This window comes from Biomphalaria glabrata, chromosome 15 (genome assembly GCF_947242115.1).
Source record: "Biomphalaria glabrata chromosome 15, xgBioGlab47.1, whole genome shotgun sequence".
In the NCBI taxonomy this organism is placed as follows: domain Eukaryota; kingdom Metazoa; phylum Mollusca; class Gastropoda; family Planorbidae; genus Biomphalaria; species Biomphalaria glabrata.
The window spans coordinates 26337052-26358876 of record NC_074725.1 but is presented as its reverse complement, the minus strand read 5'-3'; the positions used below and the strand labels follow the sequence as shown (position 1 = coordinate 26358876).

The following is a 21825-nucleotide window of genomic DNA, read 5'->3' as shown; positions in this document are numbered from 1 at the left end:
AAATAAAATTTGCAGCAAATGAATTAATCTAAAACTATAAATATTGACCTAGAACGCTTCAGAGTCCAACCATTAACTAACAGCTAATATCAGTATTACGCCCTTGAAGCCAGAGCCAGAAGCGGTCCTTGGACTTTAAATTACAAGCCTGATGACCAGTTGTTGGTCTGAAATTCATAAACACATATACATCCAACCACTATACAAGCCAGATTACACACGCGAGAGATTTACAGAAGTAACTAGTTAAATATATACACACATGTCCTACATTGACCCTCTCCCATAAACCCTTTACAGATGGTGGCCTCGTACATAAACACACACTCATATAACACAGATTAGGCCTATCTGTTTATAAATACTGATAAGTTTTAATTCATCTATCAGTAATAGTGTTTAAAACAATAAGATACATAAAAGGAAAAAAAATCAATACGAATATAGGTATGTTAATTAACAGTTTTGTAAAATGTTCAGCAACACAAGCTATTTACAAGACATGTAGGTATTCGGCTCCGGCTTCGGCCGAATATCATATTTTACTATTCGGCAATGTTCGGCTCCGGCCGAATATCAAAAAGTATTATCCGGTCCAAGGACCGCTTCTGGTTCTGGCTTCAAGGGCGTAATACTGTGTGTGTGTGTATAATTTATGTTTATTACATTCTGACCCTTCAGGCTTTCGGAATGAGGGGGCGTTAACCTCAAAACAATCTGTAGGGTTCTTAAACTGAAAGTCCTCTGGAGCAGGTTTTTAAACACAAAATCCCTCTTCGCTACGCTCATAGAATCTGGTGACTGATGCAAGGTTTATTTTATATTAAAGAGTAGGTTTTAATCGTAAAAAGAAATCGGTAGTTTTTTTTTTAATCAAAATCCCCTTTAGCTATGCTCTTGGAATTTGGGGATTGTCGTTTGCATTCTTTTGATTTTTTTTTTCATAGAAGAACGGGGCCTACTTTGTACACTGGCAGTGTACGTTTTTCAAAAACTTGTATAAAAAAAACTATTAAAGTTTTTTCTATTTTTTTTTTGTTTTCGTTTAAGAACATGTTTGTCTACATTTCGCCACGTGCTGTTTGACTTTTGCGTTTTAGTATTTTATTGCGCTTGAAAGTGACAACATTGTCAAAAATTGAAAAAAAATGAAACCAGTTCGGAAAATGTAAGTAATAACACATTTATATAAATATTTTCAAATAAAACTAATTGATTTAGAAACATAAAGTATCCTAGTAGTATAATTAATTAATAGATTTAACATTTATAGCATGGTCTTTTCAAATTTTAATTTTTTTTGTAACGTACACTCCCAGTGTACATGGCAGGATATGCCACTGTAGGAATCGATTACTGATATATGAATCAAAATAGATCAAGACTTCATTTACAACAAAGATTTGCTTGCTTTAACAAATATTATCATATATTATTGCTATACAACATATATGCCCTTATAATTGCAAATTATAGAACTAATTATGATGATTATAAGGTTATTATTTGAAAAAATATAAACAATAATATAATAATTCCTTTTCTATATTTTCTTTTGTTTTGTTTTATTTTACTTCATGCAGTTCTCCTAGGCTATAGTATTTTAATTAACTGACTGCTTAGAAAAATATTTGTCACATTAGCAAATTATAATCTTATTGATGTATGGTTATGTAAAAAAAATTATAATAATAATTATAGATATTTATAATATTTTTTTAAGGGTCTCAAGTAAATATTAACAGTTTACAATGTCATCATTAAGAATCAAGATGAGAACCTGATATCTAATAGTAAATAAATGAATTAGACAAAAGCATGATTGAGTTTCAATGACATTAGAATCTTATAATTTGTTATTAGGTCTTTGTGTTATATCATAAAATACTCTGTTTACCTCTAAGACACCGTTATTTATTATGTATAATTATTTTTACAATTTAGTCACAATTTAGTATAGCCAATTATCACAAGGGAATTGAGTCTATAGACTTTTTCAAAGCTAACAAACTTGAAAATGCCAAAATGATGACTGCGACCCAATGAAAAGAATTAGAAAAAAAATGGAATTTATGATTATTACATAACTGATAAGCATATGAATATACAAATATATGAGCATATAAAGTATGTTTGGTTCAACCGCACTTCAAATATTAAAATCTTTGCTTATGGACATGATCTTTGAATATCTCAAACTATTTTATTATTATTTGTTGTTGTAAAAAATATATATGTTGTACATTTGATGCCTTTGTTTTACTATATTGTTATAATTTTTTTAGTAAAAAAAAGCATAACAATATTTTTTTTTTTCATTCAAATGCTTAATTTGTGTGTTTTTTAATGTTATAACTAATCTGTTTTCACTTAAAGATTGTAAAAAAAAATTATTTTTTTTATCTAATGTTCCTCACGGGGCCACTTCCTGCTACGTACACTGCCAGTGTACATCTCACAGAATCGTTATTACATTGTAACTTTGTTTTATTTTAAATCTAAGATTCCTTAGTGATGAAGAGAAAAAGATAGCTCTATAAGTTGTATAAATGTGGTAGGGTCTTTTTTAAGTATAAAATATGTTAATAGCTCTATAAGTTGTATGAATGTGGTAGGGTCTTTTTTAAGTATAAAATATGTTAATAGCTCTATAAGTTGTATGAATGTGGTAGGGTCTTTTTTAAGTATAAAATATGTTTTTTTTTGTTATGTTTTTTTTTTCAGTTTAGTTTTTTTTTGTCTGTGTTGCATCTGTTGACTACATAGATCTACATTATATCTCCATGTAGCACTCACTCGCGTATCTTCAACTTCTTCAACACTTGGTCTCGTAGTGTGCGCTCTGAACTGTCGTCTCGATGATATGGATGGTTGGCAGGATGGCTGCGGTTTGCGCGCAGGACTGTCGTTCAGATTTATCAATGGTCCAGGGTTCAAACCCTGCCCGCTCCCATCCCCCGTCGTCCTGCGGGAGGTTTGGACTAGGAAGTAATTATCTTCAACTTTGAAGGAACATCCGAAACATGTAAAACAAAAACAAACAAAACTATATGGGGTTTGAACCTTACCCTCCACCATCCCACGCTTCCTGCGGGAGGGTTGCGAACTTTCACAACTACTACAAACCAAATGAACTCCGCGATGTATTTCTACAATCGACTAAAATAAATCACATTTATAAAATAGCATACAAATTCTTAGGGAGGCGCGTTGGCTAAACGGTAAAGTGCTTGGCTTCCTAACCGGGGTCCGGAGTTCGAATCCTGGGACTGGGATTTTTAATTTCGGGATCTTCGGCGCCTCTGAGTCTACCCAGCTCTAATAGTTGGGGAAAAGAAAAGGCGGTTGGTCGTTGTGCTGGCCACATGACACCCCCGTTAACACCCTCGTTAACCGTAGGCCACAGAAACAGATGACCTTGACCTTTATCTCATGTGCCCTATAGACCACAAGGTCTGAAAGGGGAACTTTACTTTCTTTTAAAGAAATTATTATTTAGGTCGATGACCTAGTCCTCGTGATGAAGACTTCCATCTATTTACATTAGCAAAGTCAGAGCACACATTACTATAGGCTACAACTGAACATATCTTAAACAAATAGATTACAGAGACAAATATTACGACTATGAACTTACCTTTTAAAACAACAGCGAAATATATGGCCACGCTAAGACTGACCACAATCACTATCACAATAAATAACAAGATTATAGGGGTCATTAGTTTCCTCAGTTTGGACTGGGTAGAGTCTAATAGATCTATTGGAATTTCTATGTTCGTAAAAGGCGACGCCCCTGTATTTATCCCAGTCAAAGAGAGCGTTGACAGACGTCTTTCTTGAGCCGGCTTTGGTGAATCCACACCATTCGCCACGCTGGAGCGCCTGTCTGAATTGGCGACACTGGGGGCGCTACTTTTCCTCCGCTGGTCTCCGTGGACTAAGGAGGCCGTCGATGAGGTTTTGGAGATGGGCATGACGCTCGACTCACTTTTACGCCTGTTGGCCAGTTGCGAAGCGCTGGTCAGTGAGTCTTCGCTGCCTACACTGTTCCTGCTTTTGGCGCTGACCACGCTCGCAGCGTCAATGTCCCCTTCCATCCCCGCGTAGCTTTTTCTCCTCGGGGAGCGCCCATCGTTGCTGCCTTGCCGCATTACCTGCCTGCTCGTACTGGGAGGCGGCTTTTTGTTGAAACGGGGACCGTTGGAAGACATCTCCAGGAGATCCCCTTCTGAATGTCTTCTGTTTCCCATCGGACCTTGCGGCGATAAACTATTTCCGAAGCCGTTGTTAATGAATCCTGATGCAGGTCCGTTGAGATACGGCCTCGACGGCGAAGCCATCTCCTCGTAGATGGGATCCAGCCTTCTGTAGTTGGACTCAAGGTCTAGTTGCTGAAGCCGCTCCTCATCGCTCGTAAAGCCTCCGTTCCATTGATGAGTCTAAAATATAAAAACATTAAACCATTGTCATTAACTTCATCAAATATTATACTTTTCATTAAGAAACATCTCACGTCCTATCACTATTTACACAACAACATTCTCCTAACAAGATTGAACAAAAGAACTTCTATAGCTTACCTGCCTAACCCCCCAAAAAGACACACACCAATGAATGTCCAATAAGACAAACACACCATCACAAAACCAAGCCAAAAAAATTAGTTTTTTCTAGGTTTATAATGATCCTGTTACCTGTCGCTGACACCCGTTCTATTGGGATTCAATGTTGCACAGCAGCTGATTTATTGTTTCGTTTTCTGTTGACTTCTGCTTTAAGCTCCCGCCCCCCCCCCCTTTTTTTTAAAAAATTTGACCTAGTTTTATGGTTTCAATTAATTTCGCCTATCTGATCTCAAATGAAACTAAATCCATTTCATTTGTCGAAGATGTGAAGATGGGGCTGTCCACGTGACCTGTGATGTATTGATGAAGTATGGATGTACTTTGAGATTATATGTAACTGTTCTTCTTTTAATACTGTCCTGCGTGCTTAGATGGCTTAGACTGAAGAAGATAATAAAGACCACATCAAAGTTGAGCAAAGAAAGTCATTATTAGAGTATAGGAAATACTAGCAGTACACACCGGCTACGCCCATTGATTGGTTCTTTTTTTTTTTTTTAATTGTAATAAACGGGCCACATTTTAACGATCAACCTAACATACTTTTTTTTTAGCCCGAGAATCATCTGTAACAATGAAATTTCACGCCCCCACTCTCTCTTCTTTCTCTCTATCTCTTTTCGCTCTGTTTTTATTATAACCTGCGTATCGTAATTTCTCCGAAATAGACTTTTGACTTGATTTGGAAAGACCTGCTTCATTATGCGCCGCCGACACATACACGCACTCATAGTTTGGGCCCGTTAATTTTTGTAGCACTTTTGCTTATCCGCTTCCCCACCTCCCACCACCACCACTACGCCAACAACAAAAAGTTAGTTCTACTGGTACTGTTTGACGTTTCATCGGCTTTTTAATTTAACCTATATGATAAGTTTTAGTGTTTGTTTATGAAAGGTTTTTGTGTTTCTTCTAAGATAAGATAAGATAATTTTATTGGTCCAATCAAAAGGAAATTCAGTTTGACTACAATTGACCACCTCAGCGTAACTACTGTAACAATAACAATATAGATGAAAATGCGAACAACATTCACACACTAAACACATGCACACTCACAACCAGCGCTTTATGAATTAGACTTCTATGTCTTTGCCCATGACGACCTTGTACACTCGGACCGAAAGTGGAATAAAGGAGCATTCTACTAGTGTTTTTGCGTTTAATCTACAAGTGTTTTTGTGTTTAATCTACAAGTGTTTTTGTGTTTAATCTAAAAGTGTTTTTGTGTTAAATCTAAAAGTGTTTTTGTGTTTAATCTAAAAGTGTTTTGTGTTTAATCTACAAGTGTTTTTGTGTTTAATCTAAAAGTGTTTTTGTGTTTTTCTACAAGTATTTCTGTGTCTTATGTGCTTTATTACCTGAATGACATTTATCTACATAAACTAAAGGTTAGTTTCAAGGTTATTTAAAAATGACCAAAATGCTGAAAAAGTTTGCAAAAAATCAAGACGATGTTAACATGAGTTAGTTGACAAGAGATCACACCCATAGAACACATCCTAACAACACATCCTAATAACACATTCCAACAACACATCCTAATAACACATTCCAACAACACATCCAAACAATATATTACAACAACATATCCTAACAACACATTCCAGCAACACATCCTAACAACACATTCCAGCAACACATCCTAACAACACATTCCAACAACACATCCAAACAATATATTACAACAACACATCCTAACAACACATTCCAGCAACACATCCTAACAGCACATTCCAGCAACACATCCTAACAACACATTTCAACAACACATCCTAACAGCACATTCCAGCAACACATCCTAACAACACATTCCAACAACACATCCGAACAATATATTACAACAACACATCCTAACAACACATTCCAGCAACACATCCTAACAACACATTCCAGCAACACATCCTAACAACACATTCCAGCAACACATCGGAACAATATATTACAACAACACATCCTAACAACACATTCCAGCAACACATCCTAACAACACATTCCAGCAACACATCGGAACAATATATTACAACAACACATCCTAACAACACATTCCAACAACACATCGGAACAATATATTACAACAACACATCCTAACAACACATTCCAACAACACATCCGAACAATATATTACAACAACACATCCTAACAACACATTCCAGCAACACATCCTAACAACACATTCCAGCAACACATCGGAACAATATATTACAACAACACATCCTAACAATACATTCCAGCAACACATCCTAACAACACATTCCAGCAACACATCGGAACAATATATTACAACAACACATCCTAACAACACATTCCAACAACACATCGGAACAATATATTACAACAACACATCCTAACAACACATTCCAACAACACATCCGAACAATATATTACAACAACACATCCTAACAACACATCCTAACAACACATTCCAGCAACACACCCTAAAAACACATTCCAGCAACACATCCTAACAACACATTCCAGCAACACATCCTAACAACACATTCCAACAACACATCCTAACAACACATTCCAACAACACATCCGAACAATATATTACAACAACACATTCTAACAACACATTCCAGCAACACATCCTAACAGCACATTCCAGCAAGACATCCTAACAACACATCCTAACAACACATTCCAGCAACACATCCTAACAACACATTCCAACAACACATCCGAACAATATATTACAACAACACATTCTAACAACACATTCCAGCAACACATCCTAACAACACATTCCAGCAAGACATCCTAACAACACATTCCAGCAACACATCCTAACAACACATTCCAGCAACACATCCTAACAACACATTCCAACAACACATCCTAACAACACATTCCAACAACACATCCGAACAATATATTACAACAACACATTCTAACAACACATTCCAGCAACACATCCTAACAACACATTCCAGCAAGACATCCTAACAACACATCCTAACAACACATTCCAGCAACACATCCTAACAACACATTCCAACAACACATCCTAACAGCACATTTCAACAACACATCCGAACAATATATTACAACAACACATCCTAACAACACATTCAAAAAACACATCTACAGAACTAATCCAAAAATGTTTGAAACAAACTCAGTTTAGATCAAATAAATAATAAACAACATTTCAGCATTTCTCGAGTTATCAAGTGTTTGCAACAAAATCTGGTCCAGACATGGTCAAATTAACATTCGTTCAGCATAGTCATGTTTCTCAAATCTAAATGAATATTGCTCTAAATTGGCACCTCAAGAAATAAATTGCCCCGTCTCTCTATCACAATGTCATGATTTACGTACGATTTGTTATCTAGATGTTTAAAGACTCATTTACATCTAAAAACAAAACTCCATTATGTAGGATCAAATGACACTCGAAACAGAAAGCATTTCTTGATTCTTTTTTTTTTTTTGTTGTCAAATAAACCAATTAATTTAACAATTAATTATTCTACGGTCTTCCTTCAACTCCTGCCAATGACAGAAATTTTATTTGGCCACCTCTCAAAGTGTCATGTTTGACTAATGTGTTCTGTACATACAATCCATATTAATGGGATTTCATCGTACGTTACCTTGAACATTCGCACGCGCTCTTATAAATTGTTACCAGATGAAGATTGTTTAAACCACGTGATGGTTAGATCACTGTTAGAGAGAGACCGCGGTGATAGTGGGTGGTGCCCCCCCCCCACCTCTCTCACCAGCCAGTGGTGACCAGCGTGTTGGCTGGATTAAAGTGATTATCAGACAATTTTGAACATTTTTGACGGTGCATTAAGGCTGAACAATTGGCATCATTTATAAGTATTCATTTTCACAAAGCATAATATGTAATAGATAGAGAGAGAAGAGAGAGAGAGAGAGAGAACGACAGAAAAAGAAAGAAAAGAAAAAAAAAAGATAGCAAAAGATAAGGAGAGAAGGGAGAGTGAAAATAAGAGAGAAAGAGAAGAAGTAAGAAAAAGAACAAGAGATAAAAAGAAAGAGAGGGAGACAAAAAAGAAAAAAAAAGAGAATAACAAACAAGAGAGAAAGAAAGAGAAAGAAAGAGTGAGGGAGAGGGGGAGACAGCGAAAGAAAAAAAGATAAAAAAAGATAAAGAGACAAAAGAGAGAGAATGAGAAAAGGAGAGAAATAAAGAGAGGACAGATAGGGAGAAAACGTAGGGGAGAGAAAGAGAAACTGAGAAAGAAAGAATAAAAAGAGAGTAAAAAAGAGAAAGATAGAACGAAAAGAAAAAGCGAGAGAACCAGAAAGAAAGAGAAAGAAAAGAGAAAGAGCAATGGAAAGAAAGATAAAGACAGGGAAAAAAGAACGAGATAGGGAGATGTATAGATTTTTTTTTGAAAAGGAGAAAGAAGTTGTCAGACAAAAGATCAAGAGAGAACGAGGAAAAGAGAAACAGAGAGAGAGAGAAAAAAAGAAGGATTAAGAGAAATGAAAAGAGAGAAGGAGAGAGGGCAATAGAAAGAGAGAGAAAGTGTAAGGGAGATAGAAAAAGACAAAGAAAAAGAGAGAGAGAGATAACGACAAAGAGTGAGGGAGAGAGAGCTAAAGAAAAAAGAGAGAAAAAAGAAAGATATAGAGAAAGATAGAGGGAGAAAGAAAGAAAGAGTGCAAAAAAAAAAGAGATAGAAAAAGAATAGACGAATCAATAATTGTGTAAGAGAAATTAAGGTAGAGAAAACAAGGTTACAAAGACAGTTTGTGTGGAAACAAAAAATTAAAATCGGCCCCCGAAGTGATCCACCCCAGGCAGGTAAAAAGGCAGGTTTCAATATTTTCAGAAAGAATATCAGAAGGAATTTCTATCAAAGGCAAATGACAGAGAAGAATGGAGAAAGAAGGTTGACCGTTCTCGTGTGGTGCCCAACGGTCCAGCAGACCAAGGGATAGGTGAAAGTGAAGATGAAGTTAGATGTGAACCTGGCTTAACTGATGTCATATAATGATTATCTAAGATTCTAATTGATCGAATTGTTTAAAAAGGGTCAATCTCTTATTCAAAGCCTCAAGAAGAAAAAAATGAATTTATATGGTGTATATGCCACTGTGGCTCGACCTGCTATAATATGAAAAATACTTATTATTTATTGTTTGAAATTACTTTCCACTTATATGTATATTAAATAGATTTTTTTCTCTTTAAAAAAAAAGTAAACATTTTTTTAACGTAGTAGTTAATATGACAGAACTTTCATAAATTAGCAATATATTTGTAACAAAAAATATTTTTTTTTTTTGAAAAATCTAAAACCGTTTGCATAAGTGTGTAAAAAATATGGTAAATAGCTACCTCCCTTATTAAATAGCTTTCCGTGTTTGTTACTATTAATAGTGAATAGTTGTAAAAATGGTTTATTTTTGTGAAAAAAAAAAAAACAACTGCTTGCATAATTGATTTTAAAAATTAGATTTTTCGCTTTCAGAATAGAAAAAAGTAGACGTTGCATCAGAACTTTGAAAGGTCTAAAATATCATGATGTCGTATTTTCATTATCTTTTATAGTTTACGAGATCTAAACGAGACGGATGGACGAACAGACAGATCATGTGGAATTTGTCGTGTCTATTCCCCTTTCGGGGGCCGCTAGAGATGAGTGTTTTGTGTTATTTTATTTTTGTTTTCTTTTAAAATTTAAGATTGTAACGTTTTTAAAGTGAAGTGAAATCAATTGTAGAATTAAATCTTTTAATTCAGAATCAAGCACTTCAAATGAACATTGTCCTTGAGGTAATGATACATCATATTTTTTTTTTACTTTCTTTGATGTTTTGTATTTTCATTTCTAACTGTTGTGCTGTCCCTTTCATTATTTTGAAGAGAAATGCCTTAAGCAGAAACCCTGAGTGCATTTCTTCAACCTGGAACTTTTTATGACTAAAACAGTTTCACATCCGGACATCTAAAATAGATCTATATTCGACCAGCTTTATGTGTTATCCCTAATATGTTTGCCTCTAGCTCCAATGCATTTTTTTTTTCGTATTTCAGAAACCCCAGGGACGGTGTTACGCTCGAATGCACATTGTCCAGTTTACTTGTTAAGTAGGTCAGCACCTACTCTACGAATGCGGGGTGCTAGGACAGATCATAAAGGTTTCAAAGGTACATTAGATCTTAAGAACGATGGTGTTGGTGCATGCGGGGGGGGGGAGAGAGCAGGTCCTACGTTAGATAATTGAAGGCCTGCGGCCAAGTGAATTTGTGGCCTTCAAATGAAATGGAAAAATTAAAAAATAAACAGCGAAAAAATACTACGCAATTTATTTAAAACCTGGTCAGACTAGTGTACTTCAACAATAACAATTGGTACAAGGTTAGCTATTTCTTCTGTTGTACAATACATTAATGTTGTGCTAGGCGGCTGCCTAGTTTGATTATGCCTAAGGCAGGCCCTGCTAGAGGTCTAGCCATGTATAGTAAAGTAAAGTGTTTCCCCTTTCAGACCTTGCGATCTATGGGGCAGATGATGTAAATGTCATCTGTTTCTGTGGCCCACGGTTAACTAGAGTGTTATGTTGCCGGCACAACGACCAACCACCTTAATTTTCCACAACTAATATCAGGTACAAATTAGAGCTGGATGGACTCAGAGGCGCCAAATATCCCGAAATTAAAAATCCCAGTCTTAACAAGGATTAGAAAAAGGGACGCCGGTTCGGAAGCCAAGCGCTTTATCGTTCAGCCACCGCGCCTTCCGCCCTGTACAGAGATATGGAAAATCACAAGAGGTTCATATTAAAAGACAACCAAAGGAGTCCAATCGATAACACTGATCTCCTTCAGAGACTGACGAAGACGTGGAAATGTTCACAAACAATCTCAAGAATATTCCCTCTTCATGTCACAATGTCTTTCTTAAAGCAGGCTACTCGGAATAGATCTCTACAGCGACATGTTTGAGACATTCATTCCTTTTTTATTATTGTAGCCTGCAGTTCTTTAAACGCCCACTCGCGCCCAACCTAAACGTTGAAACTATCTCACTACGCCCCAAGTACCGTAGATTCACACCCAAATCCACCGTGATTCAACTCATCGCTCTATCTTAGGTTATAAATAGTATGCAAGTCTATATCAACTATCAGCCCCCGCTGGCAATACACCAGCTAAAATGACGTCACCAGATCAAAGATTTTTTTTGGTTTCATTTCTTTGCCTTTTAATTCAGTCTTCAGTTTTAGTGAGCCAATCCTTTTTCTCACAACCCAACATTATTAAAACATCGCTTGGCTCGTCCCAATACGATCTATTACAGACTTTCACTATAGATTATCTCTAAGCAATCAACTGTTTCCCCAGACCCAAAAGGCTATATTAAAATATGGGTGTAACTAGATCTAAACCAGTCTACATATAAACTCAGAATAATGAAGGTTGATCACTTAAGTTTTTTTTTTCCCTACACGGCTGAAGATGCGGGTTCACGATAGATGACATAGCGGAACTATCATTGAGGATCTCAGCGTTATGGTAATGGGCATGAGCCACGTGACTGTGGCAGACGATGTGTAACAAAGAACATAAATGCTACTAATACATTTGTTATTACGAATGCTGTTGTTTTCAGCTGTATAATGTATGCAACAAATATGTCATTAAATATCACAGATAAAACTTGAAATAAATAAATCGCCGTTAGCGTATGTCGAGATGGAGTTGACATTGTCAGATATTCCGTCAAGTCTGCAACTGAAGTTTCGCGACATAGTGCACGAAACACGCGTCTGCATTATCCTTGACAGGGCCGGTCCTAGAAATTGCGGGGCCCTGTGCGAAACGGATTGCGCGGGGCCTATTCTGGGTAGGGATAAGCATAATAAGTGAAAATTAAAAATTTGTATTAAAAAAATAAATTCGTCTTTGCATTTTATACATTCTTAACTAAGTACAAAATCACGATCAAATTAACTTTACTTTACGAGCCTTGTGTGTAGCGAAGTCATACAGTAGATCATCAAAATTCTGTTTTCTACATAGATCACGATCAATAGCAGGAATTGCCACATTGTTCTATATCAGGTGTGAAGTTTTCCACAGATTTATCATACTGCCTTTTCCTTTGACGTTTGGCTGGAAAGATTGAAACAACATCCATGTTTCCAGCCAACTTCCTTGCTGTCACAAGAAGAAACAACAGGAAGAAACTTAAAACGTTCATACAATACCACAAGCTCTTTCATATTAAACCTTTCTGAGAGATACCGATAATATCTGCTCTTTTTGACTTGAGTACAATCCAATATCACTGCATTCTTGATGTCTCGAAGGATAGAATTCACAACAGCATCAGCTACTACAGTAATAAGTTCGTTTTGAATCTTCTTTCCCAGGTAACGATCATGAATTTCTGCATTGGTAACACGTCGAAGATGTTCCCCCATTGCTGGATTAAACTTTGCGTGTAATTCTACTACAACTAAGAAATTCCCATTACTTGGCTCTTCAAGTCTTCCAATGGTCCATCTGAAAGCTAAATTGCGCTCCGCTAGAAATTGAACAATCGCAACTAGTCTTTGTAAAACTTGACTCCAACGTTTAGTTTCAGACTAAAGCATCTCCTGGTGAACTTTGTCAATGCCTGCTTTTTTTTTTATTTTGTCTTGCTGCAGCTTCACATCAACTGGTCATGGCGTCTAAATGCCTTTGCGTTTTTTCATGCCCTGCTAGCCTTGTGGTACAGCTTTGCCACTGGTCAAACCCTTCATTTAAAAAGGAACTTTTTGTTTTTCCAGTAGACGACAATAGAAACAATAGATCTTGTCTGCTGACACAGAATTTATCAGCCAAGGACGCAAAACACTTTCACCATTACTCAGGTTTGGTTTGCAATGCACATAAGAGAAATGTCTACCATCCTTATTTTTCGGAAAATTCTCCAAAGTAATCTCACGTGGACCTTTTTGTAATAAATAGTCAATACAAGATCTTACCATTTTTCTAGACACATGTCAGGATAATCCAGATTTCTCAATGAATCGACCACATTTAGCTCATTATCGATAACTACATGTTGATCAGTTATTACATTATTGTCTTCATTTCTTACGACATGTTGATCAGTTGTTAGTGTTACATCATTTTCTTCTTCTCTAACGACATTCACCACTGCAGTTTTTGCATTCTTCATAGAATTTGTTTTAGCTGTCTCACTAGAATTGATTATGTTCTCATTTTCGGGTTTTGATCGTTTTAAAAACGTATTCTAGTTCTATTGGAACTTTCGTTTCGGTTAAAATTCGCAGTATTATTATATTTTTATTTAAATATGAAAGCTGACAATGCTTTTTTTTATTCGCGTAAGATTTGTGTTTTCCATAGAAAATTAGTGCATATAACAACTTTGTCTATTTTTCATGAAATTTTTAGTAATAATTTCCACGACTTTTTCGTATATTGTGCATGATTATGCAATTACAGATATACTTAGCGCGGGGCCTATGAAAGCGCGGGGCCCACTGTGACCGCATAGGTTGCAGTCATGGGCGTAGAAAGGGGGGGGGGTTTGGGGTTCAAACCCCCCCCCCCCGAAATGAAATCCCCCCCCCCCCCGAAGATGGGGAGTCGGAATTTAGTGACTGATTTTTTGCTTTGATTTTGTTTATTTTAGGTGAGATTTTAATACTAAACCATCACTTGCCCAAGCACAACCAAAGGGGTTTTGAGTTTAAAACCCCCTACCAGGGGGTTTTGAGTTTAAAACCCCCTTCCAGGGGGGTTCGAGTTTAAAAACCCCTATCGGGGGGGGGGGGGGGGGGGGGTCGAGTTTAAAACCCCTACCAGAGGGGGTCGAGTTAAAAAAAAAACCTACTAGGGGTTTTGAGTTTAAAACCCCCTACCAGGGGTTTTGAGCTTTAAAACAAAACAAAAACAAATGCAAACGAAAATCCCCTAATTCCAAGAGCACAGTTAAGGAGGATTTTGATTTTAAAACCCCGTCTAAAATTTACGATAAACCCCCTCTTTAATATAAAAAAAAAAGCTAATTACTCACTCAAAATTTTATGAGCGTGGCTAAATTTTTTTGACTCAGTTTTGAGTTTAAACCCCACTTCAGCGGGGTTTGAAGGTAAAAAATATCTCTTTGATAATAAAAACAAAGCAAATTATACACTAAAAATGTTATGAGTGTAGTCAAAGGGGTTTTGAGTTTAAACTCCCCTCCAGTGGGGTTTGGAATAAATTTAAATACATCTTCAGTGTAAGAAAAAAAGCAAATTACGCACTCAAAATGCCGAAAGGGGTTTTAAGTTTAAACCCCCATTCAGAGGGGTTTGTTGCTAAAAATACATCTTCAATATAAAAAAAAAGCAAATTACAGACTAAAATTATTTGAGCGTAGCCAAGTACCCCTCCAGATGGTTTTGAGTTTAAGATCCCCCTACAGAGCATTTTGAGGTGGAAAACCCCCAACAGAAGATTTTAACGTTAAAACTTCTCTTTTCGATATAAAATCTAAAGCAAACTACAGTCACTTAATTCCAAGAGCGTATTTAAAGGGAAACTCCGATGGTTTTGACAATTTTTGATATAATATGTGTTTTGATTTATAGATAATGAATATATTATTCTTTTTTTTTTATTTGCAAGAATAACTTAGTAATTGATGTTTTTGTGACATAATTTTTCTGCGCATCCAAAACAGTCAGATTTTCACTGAATTTCTGTGTGACGTCACGACGGTGCACTCAAATCCTATTGATACTCATTGATAGGGAGGCGAAAAAGAAATTATCTTTGATAAAAAAAAATTTTCGTTATTACATCATTAAAATACTTTAAAAGAAATTTCTAATGGTGTATAAATTATGACTGTATGTTTGACCGTAAGAAAATTATGATTTTTTTGTGCTGTTTCGACCTAACATTGGTTGACATGGAAAAAGTGATGAGAGAGCTTGACGCTGGCTCAGCCGGCGAGACACACCCCCAAGTCAAAAGTTAAAAAGTTGGAATTGAGTTTCGTAGACGATAGATCTACTTATTAAATAAGAAATTTAATAGTAGATCTAGTATTCGTAGTAAATTTCTAGCTCACAAATCTGATTTCATTTATATTTATGAACTTCAGTTGTTTAAAATGTCTCAGTAGTATCATTAATTGAATTCTTTGGCCTGGAAATCCAATGTATTGTTGGTACTGCACCTGGTATTAACTTCAATTTTTTTTTTAAATCCCATTTCCACAGCAGTGAAGTTGCTGAAACAGCTTCTCTCAAAATGGTTTGAGCATAAACAGGAATTAGCTAATGCCTTTGTAAAATATTTGCTCTTCAGGCGAATAAATTTTCCCCATTTTCCCTTTAAAACTTCATCTCTTGGAAACAAATGAAAAGAGACACTAATTTCTGTATCAGCATACTTGCTGATTTTATCTTTGTGATTGGAACTACTGCAACAAGCTGAAGAACAATATTTAATTTTCTTCAAGTAGAAATAGAGGTTTATAAACAATGACCGATTATAAATCAACGTGGAGACTAGATCTAGCTGTGAAGCGTAACAATAAATGCGATCCGATAGGTCTAGATCTAGACTAGAGAGTTTATCGGTTATATAGGTCTAGATCTATATTTAGCCAGCACCTTCGTGACGTCACGTTTTTAAAAACTAAAAACATCTCGCAGAACCCCGTTTTTTTGGGGGCGTGGAGAATTTTCTGTCTAATTTATTAAATATAAAATTTTCCGAGCATTTAAATAAAAAATGATATAATGTTTACTATTACAACTTTTTACGCAGAATTTAAATATGTCAATAACTAAAATTTGAAAAACTATCGGAGTTTCCCTTTAAGAGAGGTTACACATTTTTACCAGTGGCAGGGCTCCATTAATAAACTGCAGTGAATAGTCATCTACCGAAATCGAAAAACACTAAATGTAGCTCAACAAAAATGGCTAAGACAGATTTTAGGAGTCAGTTATAGAGATCGGGTCTAAATCAAGGAAATCCTATGCCGAACTGGGAGTCGACCCCTTAGTAAGATTGTGAGAGAACGACGTATGAGGTTTGCGGGACATGTTCTCCGACAAAATGAATTAAGCATAAGAAGAGTTGCAATGATATCCTAGTACAACTTGACGCCACTCATTCATGGAGGTCCTCGTAGTAGGTGGGAAGAAGCTTCAGACATTACCAGTGACAGATTTTTATGGAAACAGCTTGACGTCAAATGCTCCGAACGGCGTAGGAGGGTCTAAGTCAGTAAGAATATCACATTAGGTTTTTGAAATAAAACTTTTTAATAGCAGGAAAATGCAGTGTAGATACCTCAGAATATGCATTTTGTTGGCTTTCAATACCAGAAATAGTGCTTGGCGGCGGGGCTTTGCCCCGCGATGGGGAGCTCCTAGCGCTCCCCCAGACCCCCTTGCTAGTAATGGCGGGAGTCTATAATTTTATGGAAACAGCTTGATGGCAAATGCGCCGAACGACGATGGAGGGTTTAAGTCAGTAAGAATAGCACATTAGGTTTTTGAAATAGAACTTTTTAATAGTAGAAAAATGCAGTGTAGATACCTCAGAATATGCATTTTGTTGGCTTTCAATACCAGAAATAGTGCTTGGCGGCGGGGCTTCGCCCCGCGCTGGGGGAGCTCCCCCAGAACCCTTTGCTAGTAATGTCGGAGAATCTACAATTTTTCCACTAACTCATGGAAGAACCTATTCTAGGGCACAATAAACGTCTTCCGAAAGAATGAAGGTTCAGAATGTAATAAAGATTTTGTACGCACACACACACACATAAATAGATATAATTTTTTTTCGCCGGGGGGGGGGGGGTCGGGGGGGGGGGGAGAAAAAAATTCACCCCCCCCCAAAAAAAAATCCTGGCTACGCCCATGGTTGCAGTGGCTTAAGACCGGCCTTGATCCTTGAAAACCCCCCTCCCCCAATTCTTATCCGACCTCTAGTCACCTATCTCCCTTCAGTCTGCGCATGTCACCTATCTCCCTTCAGTCTGCGCATGTCACCTATCTCCCTTCAGTCTGCGCATGTCACCTATCTCCCTTCAGTCTGCGCATGTCACCTATCTCCCTTCAGTCTGCGCATGTCACCTATCTCCCTTCAGTCTGCGCATGTCACCTATCTCCCTTCAGTCTGCGCATGTCACCTATCTCCCTTCAGTCTGCTCATGTCACCTATCTCCCTTCAGTCTGCGCATGTCACCTATCTCCCTTCAGTCTGCGCATGTCACCTATCTCCCTTCAGTCTGCTCATGTCACCTATCTCCCTTCAGTCTGCGCATGTCACCTATCTCCCTTCAGTCTGCGCATGTCACCTATCTCCCTTCAGTCTGCGCATGTCACCTATCTCCCTTCAGTCTGCGCATGTCACCTATCTCCCTTCAGTCTGCGCATGTCACCTATCTCCCTTCAGTCTGCGCATGTCACCTATCTCCCTTCAGTCTGCGCATGTCACCTATCTCCCTTCAGTCTGCGCATGTCACCTATCTCCTATCATTTTGTTCACGTTAAAAATAATTAGAAAATAATTACACGAAGTGTGTGTGTGTGTGTGTGTGTGTGCGCTTGAACAGGGGAGGCAAGTTAATTTAATGACGATAGTGTCAAGATATTAAAGGGAGCTAATGCTTACAGTAAATGTACTCATAAGAAAAGAGTTTGATTTCAGGCGACCAATAGTAGCAGTGGAAGTTGTTGATATCCAACATTTTTTAAATGGGATAATCTTGATTTTAGGTTCTTAGATCTTAACTAACTTGACAGGAACATCCACTATATTTGGGAAGCGTGGTCAAGAGGCTAAGTGCGTTTCAACTTGGCTTGGCTACCTAGAAGAGGGCTCGAGGTTCGACACCAGACTCGGGCAGAGTTGTGTTTACTGAGAGCCCAAAGGCAGCACGGAAAACCAACTCCTAGATACCCCCTCCCCCCCCCCCCCCCACGGGACCACAAATGAGATTGGACCAAAGCGCTCTGAGCATGCTATAAGGATGAAAGTAGCTCTATATAAAAGCTATAAATAATAATACGTGTGGAAAAAATATTGCTGCTTTCCAGACCGGAGCAGCTCAAAGTTATAATACTCTAAACTTATGCGACTATACACAATTATGTAATAAATTATCGATTTAAAAAAATACAATACATCATATATAAGTGCATCCATTAAACCATCATAGCAGGATGTGAAGGGTTAATCCGAAATATAAAAAAATTACACATTGATCTGTTTTCATAACTTTCTTTGAAAATCCATTAATAATGTCGATCTATGAGAATGAAAGCGACTTCCTGAAAAAGCTAAAACAAACTGGCCATCAGATTCCATGGGCGTAGAAAAAAAGACAAGAGATGAGCAGGGTCCAAACCCGAGATCATTGTGACCATAGTTTGAACACAACCAGTCTGCCTTGCACATCAAGTCTAAGCTGTAGTGCTAAGTACATTTATTCACATGCATTCAATTTTATGTGTTTTCTAATTGTGATTCATTAACAAATAGTTTTACTCAGAAGTAATTGTTGCTTATTCTGGCGCTGTGCTTTTTAAATAGTATCAAGGGAAACAAATTATAATTAAAAACATGTAAATTTAGTTTTACAAGTTATCTACCCTTCTTATATATATATATATATATATATATATATATATATATATATATATATATATATATATATATATATATATATATATATATATATATATATATATATATATATATATATATATATTAATGAGTGTGATTTGTAGAATTTAATTATAAAATAAATATGACAAAATTTGAATTCACAGTATTCAGCTTTTTAAAAATCAAATTCTAAATGTTAAAATTTAATAATCTTACTGAAATACACGGCACTGCATTATAACCAAACACAAGACATCTCGGTTGATTAGTGGACCAGACTAAATAACCAACATGAATGTCAGTCACCTTTAAAATTCTATTTTTATTTTATTATCACTATAAGAAAATTTTGTAGTCTCACCAATAAGTCCCTCACTGTTCATTTTTTTAAGTTGCCGAGGCGAATGTAAAAATGTGTTACAATCTGCAAACTGTGTAGCCATGACCTTGAAGTGTGAGTGGGAAATGGCCAGGACACGAGGCGTGTCTGGACTATTTTCCCTTTGGAGCCTCTAATTATAATTTACTTCCATATTTAGGCTCAAAATTTAAGCTCGTCTATCAAGGCCCATGCTCTAATATTTAAAGTAATGTAAAGTTTCCCTTTCAGACCTTGTGGTCTATAGAGCAGATGATGTAAAGGTCATCTGTTTTTCTATGGCCTAAGGTTATCAAGGGTATCATTTGCACTGCACAACGACCAACCGCCTTTACTTTTCTCCAACTAATGCCAGGTACCCATTAGAGCTGGATGGACTCAGAGGTGCCCAAAGATCCCGAAATTTCACCAGGATTCGAGCCCGGGACCCCCGTTCGGAATCCAAGCGCTTAACCTGACAGCCTCCACGCCTAATACTTACTTCTATTTTTTTTCGTTAATAAAGTAAAATCATCATGGAATGTTCTATTAAGCTGATAGAAAATTATTTGCACCAAAAATTGGACATTGACATTAACATTGACAGTGACATTGACATTAGTATGTTCCTTCATTTGCCACCCCCCACCCTTAATACCTCGACACACATACACACACATTTCATTCACGCTAACACACATATCTGAAAAAAAAACATAAAATGCTCCAAGAGTATGTATCTGAAAGTACTTCAAAAACACGAGCAAGCTCAGACATAAACACATACAGAAACAACGAACATACAAACACCCAGGGGCGGTCTGGCTATATGGGCATTCGGGCAAATGCCCGGTGGGCCGGTACCCAAATGGGCTAGTAGGACCACAGAAAGGTCCGCATGGATGCCACTATGTATTAAATTGTTACAGGTTTTATAATATTCTTTTACAAACGGGGCCCTCTTAAATCTCTCTACAGTGTAATTGTAATTTAATTTAATAAATTATTCGAAATAATGTAATAGTCTACATCCATAGACGGTGCTACTAGTAGGGACTACACACTGGGCGATTAAAATGCAACATAAGGGCTATGTTGTTTTTTTTTTTTATAGAAATACAGAGCTCATTGTATGTATGTGAACAGTTATCGATGCTCAAAGTAATATAATGACTTTGAGGACCTATAATTGGATCTCCATCAAAAGATATGTAATTTACGGGCCTGATTGTATAGAAATGCCTGGGTCGATTTGGACATCCAGTCCGCCCCTGCAAACACCCACATATACAGAGTCTCACATTCCAAAACATACTCAAACATGTGTTAGCAGGTCAGGAGGCACTAGACCTTTATCTGCTAAACAGATTTTATTTAACCGGTAGGTTGGTGGTAACTCTACCGTGTGGGTCCGATCTGTGCACTCCGGTCTGCGACCAAAGGGCGGCCTTCGCCTGGGCGATTAGACCGCACAATTAACTATCAAATTGAACTAAACTAAACTAAGCTATTAAAAGGAAATGATGAAACTAGATTTATCAGACAAGTTATATACACTTTTATTTACACTACACGAATTGACCTAAAATCAATAATATTGTTGTAACCCCGCTCCCGCGCTACACTAATGGTGCGCATCTGAGCACTACTGAACACGACTAGTGAAAGACATATAGAGACAGGAAGAAGGACTGTTGTGAGCCGGCTAAAAGTCATGGGAGTCTGAACAGTCTGGTGCTGAGTGCTGTCCTGTGTGATACTAGGAAAGTGTGTGGGAGACCTGGAGCGACACTGGGAAGTGTGTCGGTGGTCTGTTCTGTGTTCTGGTATGAAGTAGGACTCTTAGAACTTAGACATATTACTCCCTGTGACTTTATAGCAGACGTCCAAGTCTAACTAGTAACTATTACTATTTGTTGATGCTTATACTAGTTATAATAAATAAATACATCGTTTACTGTTGCCGACCTGTCTTTCGTTGAGTGCCTGCCCTAGAGAGTTACAACAACTGGTGTCGAAGTGTGATTTAGGCAGCTCAACAAAAGGATAAGAATGACAACGCTTAGGAAGCTAGATGAACTTAGCTGTAAACAGTTAAAAGAGGAGCTCCGAGACAGGGAGCTGAGGATCTTCTGTGACAAAGAAAAAATGAGAGCCAGTCTTTGGCGGGCCCTTGTTGATGAAGGGGAGGATCCGGAAACATATGT

At 37.1% G+C, this 21825-nt stretch overlaps 1 protein-coding gene across 2 annotated transcripts in view; it reads right to left on the bottom strand.

The window, feature by feature from the left end:
* LOC106063671 (uncharacterized) overlaps positions 1 to 21825 on the bottom strand; it is a 71034-nt gene that overhangs the window by 32321 nt on the left and 16888 nt on the right. The window contains exons 1-2 of one of the 2 annotated variants that reach the window (XM_056012745.1): positions 4584 to 4729; positions 3638 to 4442 (exon numbers count right to left, since the gene is read on the bottom strand). In XM_056012745.1, the coding sequence (XP_055868720.1) occupies positions 3638 to 4343 (706 nt within the window). In that variant the 5' untranslated portion in view covers positions 4344 to 4442; positions 4584 to 4729. Of the gene's footprint in view, positions 1 to 3637; positions 4443 to 4583; positions 4730 to 21825 lie in introns of those variants that run through there. The other variant, XM_056012744.1, reaches the window with a different exon arrangement.